This window comes from Triturus cristatus, chromosome 1_2 (assembly GCF_964204655.1).
Source record: "Triturus cristatus chromosome 1_2, aTriCri1.1, whole genome shotgun sequence".
Classification (NCBI taxonomy): domain Eukaryota; kingdom Metazoa; phylum Chordata; class Amphibia; order Caudata; family Salamandridae; genus Triturus; species Triturus cristatus.
The window spans coordinates 1196523802-1196535803 of NC_140580.1; the positions used below are offsets into that span (position 1 = coordinate 1196523802).

The 12002-nt window shown below is 52.2% G+C and overlaps 1 protein-coding gene across 3 annotated transcripts in view; it reads right to left on the bottom strand.

The window, feature by feature from the left end:
- COL27A1 (collagen type XXVII alpha 1 chain) overlaps positions 1–12002 on the bottom strand; it is a 2221286-nt gene that overhangs the window by 806151 nt on the left and 1403133 nt on the right. For all 3 annotated transcript variants that reach the window (XM_085614179.1, XM_085614180.1, XM_085614178.1), the window contains exon 29: positions 6474–6527. In XM_085614179.1, the coding sequence (XP_085470305.1) occupies positions 6474–6527 (54 nt within the window). The remainder of the gene's footprint in view (positions 1–6473; positions 6528–12002) is intronic.

Consider the following 12002-nt stretch of genomic DNA (forward strand, 5'->3'; position numbering starts at 1 on the left):
CCCCGACTTGCCACCTCTCATGCATGTGAGGGTGAGCTGCAGATCCGCCCGTGCTGCCACCTCTCATGCATGTGAGGGTGAGCTGCAGATCAGCCCGTGCTGCCACCTCTCGTGCATGTGAGGGTGACCTGCAGATCACCACATGCTGCCACCTCTTGTGCATGTGAGGGTGAGCTGCAGATCAGCCCCCTTGTTGCCACCTCTCATGCATGTGAGGGTGAGCTGCAGATCAGCCCCTGTGCTGCCACCTCTCATGCATGTGAGGGTGAGCTGCTGATCAGCCCTCGAACTGCCACCTTTCGTGCATGTGAGGGTGAGCTGCAGATCCGCCCGTGCTGCCACCTCTCGTGCATGTGAGGGTGAGCTGCCGATCAGCCCCAGACCTGCCACCTCTCGTGCATGTGAGGGTGAGCTGCCGATCAGCCCCCGACCTGCCACCTCTCGTGCATGTGAGGGTGAGCTGCAGATCACCACGTACTGCCACCTCTTGTGCATGTGAGGGTGAGCTGCAGATCCCCCCCTGTGCCGCCCCTCTCGTGCATGTGAGGATGAGCTGCAGACAAGCCCCCCCATGCTGCCACCTCTCGTGCATGTGAGGGTGAGCTGCAGATCAGCCCCCGTGCTGCCACCTCTCATGCTTGTAAGGGTGAGCTGCAGATCAGCCCTCGTGCTGCCACCTCTAGTGCATTTGAGGGTGAGCTGCAGATCAGACCATGCTGCCACCTCTCTTGCATGTGGGGTTGAGCTGCAGATCAGCCCGTGCTGCCACCTCTCGTGTATGTGAGGGTGAGCTGCAGATCAGCCCCTGTGCTGCCACCTCTCATGCATGTGAGGGTGAGCTGCCAATCAGTCCCCGACCAGCCACCTCTTGTGCATGTGAGGGTGAGCTGCAGATCACCACGTGCTGCCACCTCTTGTGCATGTGAGGGTGAGCTGCAGATCAGCCCCCTGTGCCGCCCCCTCTCGTGCATGTGAGGATGAGCTGCAGATAGGTCCCCCATGCTGCCACCTCTCGTGCATGTGAGGGTGAGCTGCCGATCAGCCCGTGCTGCCACCTCTCGTGCATGTGGGGTTGAGCTGCAGATCAGCCCGTGCTGCCACTTCTCGTGCATGTGAGGATGAGCTGAGGATCAGCCCCCGTGCTGCCACCTCTCGTGCATGTGAGGGTGAGCTGAGGATCAGCCCGTGCTGATTATGGAGCAAGGTTTCGTAGAAAATAGACTTGCTAGGATGCAATCCACTCATTTAACTTACTAACAAAGTTATTAATAAAGTTTTATGAATAACTAATACGCACCACATGAACAGGCGGGTTACTGAAGCTTGCGTATGTGTGTACTAATGCTGATAACAATGAAGACGGACTAATACCGTTTTAAACGGGAGCTGTTGTGCGCATGCGTCAACTGCATCTACGTAGTATCACGAACTAATGCTTGGAGGAAAATGCTGGCGCATGAGCAGAAGGCACTAAAATGGAGTCTTAAAGACTCGCCTGCATGGCACCTGCTTACTTGAAACGAAAACAAGCTATTTTTACTAATGCTAATGCAGGAAAAATATTAATAAGTAAAGGGGACCAGAGTAGAGGTTGGTGGTATACAGTGTGACCATGTTATTTGTGAAATTAATATTTGTCTTTCTGACTTTATCACAAGTGCGTATTTGGGCCTCTCTCGCATAACTGAATTAAGCTGAGTAACGTGAAGTCTGCGTATGTCCACTGAAAGTTAACCCGGAACGGTGACTGAGAGGTTGAACGGGAGCCAAAGCACAAGTGTTACTTCATGGCAACGGATGGTGCAGAAGTTCAACAATGAAGACTCATATTCATAATGTTATTATATTGTTTCAAAATGAACTGAGAAAGCATATGGAAATCAAATTTATGAATAAAAATTAAGGGGATGGGTTTGCGAACAATAGTTTAACTAATTTGTGTGACATGCAAGCACGGTGTGATGGAGCTTCCACCTTGCCTGACCAATCATATTTCATAGTTTTACAATATTGAAACTTTAGTGGGTGGAACATAGAGAAACGAAAGATATAATTAAGATAGCCTTAGTTAGTTAGAGAGATGCTGTGGAGGGAGCTGTGGAAAGGTGCTGTGCAGAGGTGGGCTATGCTGAGCTGAGCGAAAGGAGATGCTGTTGCTGGGAGAGACGCTGTGAGATGCTGATGAAGAGCTGAATGCAGAACCTGAAGCAGAACTCTCTATCCGAATTTAATTGGGTTAGATCACAAGATCGCGAAAGAATCTCGAGGCGGAAGAGAGTGTCAGAGAGGGGTGCGGAGCAACCGTCGGTATTCTAGAGAGGTCAACTATCCTGTCCTGAAGCCTGTCCTGAAGTCTTTGTCTCCTGACCTATCTCGGGGGATCCTTACCAGCTCCTTGGCCAGGGGGTTGGTCTTTCACATCATTCTTGGTAAATATAATTTCTCGTTATTTGCAAATGTTCTTTTCTTTCTGTCCTCTCCCTTTCTGAGCATTGATTATTGTATGAGTTTGAGGTAAATGTTTTGGGATTTAATTAATTGAATTTTCTCTCCTTTGAATGTTGGTGACCGCACTGTATTTGGTTCACATACATTTGATTTAGTTAAATATTTAAACTTTCCTGAGTCCGTGGTTATTTACTTTAAATAAAAGAATAATTAGAGTTATGTTAATTATCACCATCAACTAGTTCAACTAATGGTCCATTGACCAGAGGAAAGACCTTTTTGATCAGTGAAAGGTTAGTTAGGTGTATTAAATAACTAATCCTGAATATTGTGAAAATATATAAAACTTTGACACCAGCGGTTTACTCAAAGTGAGTTTATGGGCCCAGGTTAGTATATGGTAGTAGAGCATCTGTTGTTGGTGGACCGCTGGATCACTGCCACGTCTCGTGCATGTGAGGGTGAGCTGCAGATCAGCCCCCATGCTGCTACCTCTCATGCATGTGAGGGTGAGCTGCAGATCAGCCCCCATGCTGCCACCTCTCATGCATGTGTGGGTGAGCTGCAGATCAGCCCTTGCTGCTACCTCTCATGCATGTGAGGGTGAGCTGCAGATCAGCCCGTGCTGCTACCTCTCCTGCATGTGAGGGTGAGCTGCATATCAGCCCCCATGCTGCCACCTCTCGTGCATGTGAGGGTGAGCTGCAGATCAGCTCGTGCTGCTACCTCTCCTGCATGTGAGGGTGAGCTGCAGATCAGCCTCTGTGCTGCCACCTCTCGTGCATGTGAGGGTGAGCAGCAGATAAGCCCTCGTGCTGCCACCTCTCGTGCATGTGAGGGTGAGCTGCCGATTAACCTGTGCTGCCACCTCTCGTGCATGTGAGGGTGATCTGCAGATCAGCCTCCGTGCTGCCACCTCTTGTGCATGTGAGGGTGAACTGTCATCCCCACTGTGCTACCACCTCTCGTGCGTGTGAGGGAGAGCTGCAGATCAGTCCGTGCTGCTACCTCTCCTGCATGTGAGGGTGAGCTGCAGATCAGCCTCTGTGCTGCCACCTCTCGTGCATGTGAGGGTGAGCAGCAGATAAGCCCTCGTGCTGCCACGTCTCGTGCATGTGAGGGTGAGCTGCAGATCAGCCCCCGTGCTGCTACCTCTCATGCATGTGAGGGTGAGCTGCAGATCAGCCCCCATGCTGCCACCTCTCATGCATGTGTGGGTGAGCTGCAGATCAGCCCGTGCTGCTACCTCTCATGCATGTGAGGGTGAGCTGCAGATCAGCCCGTGCTGCTACCTCTCCTGCATGTGAGGGTGAGCTGCATATCAGCCCCCATGCTGCCACCTCTCGTGCATGTGAGGGTGAGCTGCAGATCAGCTCGTGCTGCTACCTCTCCTGCATGTGAGGGTGAGCTGCAGATCAGCCTCTGTGCTGCCACCTCTCGTGCATGTGAGGGTGAGCAGCAGATAAGCCCTCGTGCTGCCACCTCTCGTGCATGTGAGGGTGAGCTGCCGATTAACCTGTGCTGCCACCTCTCGTGCATGTGAGGGTGATCTGCAGATCAGCCTCCGTGCTGCCACCTCTTGTGCATGTGAGGGTGAACTGTCATCCCCACTGTGCTACCACCTCTCGTGCGTGTGAGGGAGAGCTGCAGATCAGTCCGTGCTGCTACCTCTCTTGCATGTGAGAGTGAGCTGCAGATCAGCCCCTATTCTGCCACCTCTCGTGCATGTGAGGGTGAGCTGCAGATCACCCCATGCTGCCACCTCTCATGCATGTGAGGGTGAGCTGCAGATCAGCCCCCATGCTGCCTCCTCTCTTGCATGTGGGGTTGAGCTGCAGATCAGCCCATGCTGCCACCTCTCGTGCATGTGAGGGTGAGCAGCAGATCAGCCCATGCTGCCTCCTCTCTTGCATGTGGGGTTGAGCTGCAGATCAGCCCCCATGCTGCCTCCTCTCGTGCATGTGGGGGTGAGCAGCAGATCAGCCCTCGTGCTGCCACCTCTGGTGCATGTGAGGGTGAGCTGCAGATCAGCCCCTGTGCTGCCACCTCTCGTTCATGTGAGGGTGAGCTGCAGATCAGCCCCCATGCTGCCACCTCTTGTGCATCTGAGGGTGCGCTGCAGATCAGCCTCTGTGCTGCCACCTCTTGTGCATGTGAGGGTGAGCAGATCAGCCCATGCTGCCACCTCTCGTGCATGTGAGGGTGAGCAGATCAGCCCATGCTGCCACCTCTCGTGCATGTGAGGGTGAGCAGATCAGCCCATGCTGCCACCTCTCATGCATGTGAGGGGGAGCAGCAGATCAGCCCATGCTGCCACCTTTCGTGCATGTGAGGGTGCGCTGCAGATCAGCCCCCATGCTGCCATATCTCATGCATGTGAGGGTGAGCTGCAGATCAGCCCGTGTGCTGCCACCTCTTGTGCATGTGAGGGTGAGCTGTCATCCCCATTGTGCTGCCACCTCTCGTGCATGTGAGAGCATCTGCTAATCCGCACCATCCTGCCATCTGTGGTGCCTCGAGGGCCACCTGCTATCCGCACAGAGCTGCCATCGTTGGCGAATGTGAGGCTCAGCTGACACCCATACAGAGCTGTCACTTCAAGGTCTGCTACTGCTTTCAACCAGAATTATGTAGGTTTCCACCCACCTACAAAGTTGTCTCCTTTCTATGTACCTGATCTGAGGAGTTTCACCTGCCCTTTCTAGTGCCAGGTCCACCCCACTCCAACACCCTTGAAACACTGGCCCATACCTCTGGCCCCCTACAAATTAAAACTGCTTGGGTCTCCCCTCAGAACCCACACAGTAACACAACTAGGGTCACCCCTCAGAACCCACTCTGGCACGTACCATGGGGCTCTCCTCAGACCCCACATTGGCATACACCTTGGGGTCCCTCAGGACTCAGACTGGCATGTAGCCTGGGTATCCCTTGAGGACATACATGGGCACATCTTGTGTCCCCCTCAAACAGGACCCACACTGTCACATTCATTGGGGCTCCCCTCAGGACTCACACTGGCACATACCTTGGGGCTCCCCTCAGGACCCACACTGGCATGTACCTTTGGGCTCCCCTCAGAGCCCACACTGGCATACACCTTGGGGCTCCACTCAGGACTCACACTAGCACGTACCTTGGGGCTCTCCTCAGAGCCCACACTGGCAAATACCTTGGGGCTCCGCTCAGGACTCACACTGGCACATACCTTGGGGCTCTGCTCAAGACTCACACTGGCACATACCTTGGGGCTCCCCTCAGGACTCACACTGGCACATACCTTGGGGCTCCCCTCAGGACTCACACTGGCACATACCTTGGGGCTCCGCTTAGGACTTACACTGGCACATTCCTCGGGTCTCCCCTCAGAGCCCACACTGACACATACCTTGGGACTTCCCTCAGGACTCACACTGGCATGTACCTTTGGGCTCTCCTCAGAGCCCACACTGGCACATACCTCGTGGCTCTCCTCAGAGCCCACACTGACATACACCTTGGGGTCAATTCAGGACGCACACTTGCAAATAGCTTGGGGCTCTCCTGAGGTCCCACATGGGCCCACCTTATGTCCCACTCAAACAGGACTCACACTGGCACATACCTTGAGGCTCCCCTCAGGACCCACACTGGCACATACCTTGGGGCTCCCCTCAGCACTCACACTGGCATGTACCTTTGGGCTCCCCTCAGAGCCCACACTGGCACATACCTTGGGGCTCCACTCAGGACTCACACTAGCACGTACCTTGGGGCTCTCCTCAGAGCCCACACTGGCATACACCTTGGGGTCCTCTCAGGACGCACCCTGGCACATAGCTTGGGGCTCCCCTGAGGTCCCACATGGGCCCACCTTATGTCCCCCTCAAACTGGACACACACTGGCACATACCTTGGGTTACCGCCAAACCACCTTTGGCACATACTTTGCCACCCTCCCCAACCCAGATTGCAAAATACCTTTCAACCATTATCTGAGCCCAGAGTGGGCCACACTCCTGCACCCCAGCCAAACCCTTACATACCTTGGCACCAGGTGGTCCTCTGTCCCCTTCAGCTCCATCAGTCCCTCTCCCTCCCTAGAAAGAGAAGAGGTAGACATAGTAAATAAGTGCATTGAGTGGGGTTTGTTACAGTTGTTTCCCTTCACAGTGTTCCGACTTTTCAAATTTCAATTTTTCGCCTTGTTGACTGGTGACCACTTAAGAGCTTAGAAGAATGCGCTGGTGGTGAGGGGTCCCCAGGGTGAATGTCCCATAGGCCCCATTTTGAGTACAGGGATGCCAATGCACTCGAAATAAGGTGGACGGAACATCTGCTTCTTGTTTGTTAATATCTTACATCCATCAAACTCCAAATCGGACCATAAAAGGTGCAGCCTCCTCTCCCCCCGGCGTAGAATCACTGAAACTCAATACAAAAGGGACCGTCCAGTCACCCCTGAATGTGTTAAAAAGAATATTGTAAAGACTGATTGCTGTTTGTGAAGTCCCTTTCAATGATACCCCCCACTAGAGGTCTAGCCGTGTGTACATGCTCCTGTTCCCCATCAGCGGTCTAGCCCTGTGTACATGTTCCTGTTCCCCATCAGCGGTCTAGCCCTGTGGTACATGTTCATGTTCCCCATCAGCGGTCTAGCCCTGTGTACATGTTCCTGTTCCCCATCAGCGGTCTAGCCCTGTGTACATGTTCCTGTTCCCCATCAGCGGTCTAGCCCTGTGTACATGTTCCTGTTCCCCATCAGCGGTCTAGCCGTGTGTACATGTTCCTGTTCCCCATCAGCGGTCTAGCCCTGCGTACATGTTCCTGTTCCCCATCAGCGGTCTAGCCCTGTGTACATGTTCCTGTTCCCTATCAGCGGTCTAGCCCTGTGTACATGTTCCTGTTCTCTGTCAGCTGTCTAGCCCTGTCTACATGTTTCTGTTCCCCATCAGTGGTCTAGCCCTGTGTATATGTTCCTGTTCCTCATCAGCGTTCTAGCCCTGTGTACATGTTCCTGTTCTCTGTCAGCTGTCTAGCCCTGTCTACATGTTTCTGTTCCCCATCAGTGGTCTAGCCCTGTGTATATGTTCCTGTTCCTCATCAGCGTTCTAGCCCGGTGCACATGTTCCTGTTCCCCATCAGCGGTCTAGCCCTGTGTAAATGCTCCTGTTCTCCATCAGCGGTTTAGCACTGTGTACATTTTCCTGTTCCCCATCAGCGGTCTAGCCCTATGTGCATGGTCCTGTTCCCCATCAGCGGTCTAGGCCTGTGTACATGTTCCTGTTCCCCATCAGCGGTATAGCCCTGTGTACATGTTCCTGTTCCCCATCATCGGTCTAGCCCTGTGTACATGTTCCTGTTCCCCATTAGAGTTCTAGCCCTGTGTACATGTTCCTGTTCCCCATCAGCGGTCTAGCCGTGTGTACATGTTCCTGTTCCCCATCAGCGGTCTAGCCCTGTGTACATGTTCCTGTTCCCCATCAGCGGTCTAGCCCAAATCCGCTCTCTTCATTATTTTGATATGGCCACTTTCAACTACGCGGACGATCTCCAACTTGTGTTTAAAATCGACTCTTCCACTATGTCCGTCTCCAGGTTCCAGGATAGCCTACACTTTATCAGTAACTGGATGAACGCCAGTCAACTTAAACTCAACCCGGACAAAACCGAGCTGGTTTTAACTGGCGGTACCTCCAATCCCTGGAATAATGGTTTTTGGCCCTCTATGTTGGGTAAACCTCCCCGCCCCTCTGACTCTGTGAAAAGCCTCGGAGTTATAATCAGCAAAGACCTGACTATGAAAGCTCAGATCAATGCTGTAGTCTCATCTTCTTTTTTCCATCTCAGAAGAGTTCGTAAGATCGCGAGATTTTTAACTACCGAAGCTCTCACCTTGGCACTTTTGGCTATAGTCATTTCTCGAATTGACTATGCCAATTCATTGTACGCCGGTATTCCAGCCTATCAGCTCTCTCGCTTACAATTGGTGCAAAACCAAGCAGCCAGACTCATTTTTCATCAGACTAGATTCCAACATGTCAGCCCTCTACTGAAGACCCTTCATTGGCTCCCAGTAGCTCAGCGCTGTATTTTCAAAATTGGCTGCATTACCTTCAAGGCTTTAGCAGGACTTGGCCCTGTCTTTATGTCGTCCCTGATCTCTCGCTATATTCCCTCACGTGCCCTTCGGTCCTCTCACTCCAATTTTCTTGTCACTCCCCCCTTCAAAAGGAAAAAATTTGGTGGCCTTAGTTTCTCTTTTCTGGCTCCTCAGTTCTGGAATTCTTTACCTACCCATTTCCGTCTTGAAAATTCTCTTTCTAAGTTAGAACATCCCTAAAAACTCTTCTATTCACACAAGCTTATCTATAATTTCTGGTTCTCTTTCTCCTACCGTCTCTCCTCCCATAGCGCCAAGAAACCGTTTTGGTGTACGAGCGCTTTACAAAACTTTTTAACATAACATAACATAACATAACATAACATGTTCTGTTACCCGTCAGCTGTCTGGCCCTGTGTACATGGTCCTGTTCCCCATCAGTGGTCTAGCCCTGTGTACATGCTCCTGTTCCCCATCAACGGTCTAGCCCTGTGTACATGCTCTTGTTCCCCAACAGTGGTCTAGCCCTGTGTACATGTTCCTGTTCCCCATCATCAGTCTAGCCCTGTGTACATGTTCCAGTTCCCCATAAACGGTCTAGTCCTGTGTACATGTTCCTGTTCCCCATAAGCATAAGCGGTCTAGCCCTGTGTACATGTTTCTATTACCCACTAGACGTCTAGCTCTGTGTACATGTTCCTGTTCTCTGTCAGCTGTCTAGCCCTGTGTACATGTTCCTGTACCCCATCAGCGGTCTAGCCCTGTGTACATGTTCCTGTTCCCCATCAGCAGTCTAGAGCTGTGGCACATGTTCCTGTTCCCCATCAGCGGTCTAGCCCTTTGGTACATGTTCCAGTTCTCCATCAGCGGTCTAGACCTGTGTACATTTTCCTGTTTCGCGTCAGCAGTCTAGCCCAGTATATATGTTCCTGTTCCCTGTCAGCGGTCTAGCAGAGTGTACATGTTCATGTTACCCATCAGCGGTCTTGCACTGTGTACATGTTCCTGTTCTCTGTCAGCGGTCTAGCCCTGTCTACATGTTTCTGTTCCCCATCAGCGGTCTAGCCCAGTGTACATGTTCATGTTCCCCATCAGCGGTCTAGCCCTGTGTACATGTTCCTGTTCCCTATCAGCGGTCTAGCCCAGTGTACATGTTCCTGTTCTCTGTCAGCTGTCTAGCCCTGTCTACATGTTTCTGTTCCCCATCAGTGGTCTAGCCCTGTGTACATGTTCCTGTTCCCCATCAGCGTTCTAGCCCGGTGCACATGTTCCTGGTCCCCACTACAGATCTAGCCCTGTGTACATGCTCCTGTTCCCCATTAGAGTTCTAGCCCTGTGTACATGTTCCTGTTTCCCATTAGAGTTCTAGCCCTGTGTACATGTTCCTGTACCCCATTAACGGTCTAGCCCTGTGTACATGTTCCTGTTCCCCATCAGCAGTCTAGACCTGTGGCACATGTTCCTGTTCCCCATCAGCGGTCTAGCCCTGTGGTACATGTTCCAGTTCTCCATCAGCGGTCTAGACCTGTGTACATTTTCCTGTTTCGCGTCAGCAGTCTAGCCCAGTGTATATGTTCCTGTTCCCTGTCAGCGATCTAGCAGAGTGTACATGTTCCTGTTCCCCATCAGCGGTCTAGCCCTGTGTACATGTTCCTGTTCCCCATCAGCGGTCTAGCCCTGTGTACATGTTCCTGTTCCCCATCAGCGGTCTAGCCCTGTGTACATGTTCCTGTTCTCTGTCAGCTGTCTAGCCCTGTGTATATGTTCCTGTTCCCCACTAGAGGTCTAGCCATGTGTACATGTTTCTGTTCCCCATCAGTGGTCTAGCCATGTGTACATGTTTCTGTTCCCCATCAGTGGTCTAGCCCGGTGCACATGTTCCTGGTCCCCACTACAGATCTAGCCCTGTGTACATGCTCCTGTTCCCCATCAGCGGTCTAGCCCTGTGTAAATGCTCCTGTTCTCCATCAGCGGTCTAGCACTGTGTACATTTTCCTGTTCCCCATCAGCGGTCTAGCCCTGTGTACATTTTCCTGTTCCCCATCAGCGGTCTAGCCCTATGTGCATGGTCCTGTTCCCCATCAGCGGTCTAGCCCTGTGGCACATGTTCCTGTTCCCCATCAGCGGTCTAGCCCTGTGGTACATGTTCCAGTTCTCCATCAGCGGTCTAGACCTGTGTACATTTTCCTGTTTCGCGTCAGCAGTCTAGCCCAGTATATATGTTCCTGTTCCCTGTCAGCGATCTAGCAGAGTGTACATGTTCATGTTCCCCATCAATGGTCTTGCACTGTGTACATGTTCCTGTTCTCTGTCAGCGGTCTAGCCCTGTCTACATGTTTCTGTTCCCCATCAGCGGTCTAGCCCTGTGTACATGTTCCTGTTCCCCATCAGCGGTCTAGCCCTGTGTACATGTTCCTGTTCCCCATCAGCGGTCTAGCCCTGTGTACATGTTCCTGTTCCCCATCAGCGGTCTAGCCCTGTGTACATGTTCCTGTTCCCCATCAGCGGTCTAGCCCTGTGTACATGTTCCTGTTCTCTGTCAGCTGTCTAGCCCGGTCTACATGTTTCTGTTCCCCATCAGTGGTCTAGCCCTGTGTACATGTTCCTGTTCCCCATCAGCGTTCTACCCCGGTGCACATGTTCCTGGTCCCCACTACAGATCTAGCCCTGTGTACATGCTCCTGTTCCCCATCAGCGGTCTAGCCCTGTGTAAATGCTCCTGTTCTCCATCAGCGGTCTAGCACTGTGTACATTTTCCTGTTCCCCATCAGCGGTCTAGCCCTATGTGCATGGTCCTGTTCCCCATCAGCGGTCTAGGCCTGTGTACATGTTCCTGTTCCCCATCATCGGTCTAGCCCTGTGTACATGTTCCTGTTCCCCATCAGCAGTCTAGCCCTGTGTACATGTTCCTGTACCCCATTAGCGGTCTAGCCCTGTGTACATGTTCTGTTCCACGTCAGCTGTCTAGCCCTGTGTACATGTTCCTGTTCCCTGTCAGCGGCCTAGCCCTGTGTACATGTTCCTGTTCCCCACTAGACGTCTAGCTCTGTGTACATGTTCCTGTTCCCCGTTAGAGGTCCAGCCCTGTGTACATGTTCCTGTTCCCCATCAGCAGACTAGCCCTCTGTAAATGTTCCTTGTTAGAATCCGGGGTCTCTGGTTGGCGCAGGTATGCACTTGCGACAAGCAGGGACCCTTTCCTCTAAGTCAGGGCAAAGGATTACTCTTAGAAAATAACCCCTGCTCACCCTCTAGGTAACGTGGCGCGAGCAGTCAGGCTAGATTCCAGAGGGCATGAGGTTAAGCATTTAGGGTATCCCACAATAACCACCAACCCACCACACAGAGACACAAGACTGTATTTATAAAAATAAAGTTCTTTATATAAAAGTTCTTTAAGCAGGCTTCAAAATTCAGCGTTTCACTTCAGCAGAGGATTCCAGTTACTTGTAATTACTTTTCAGGAGGCCAC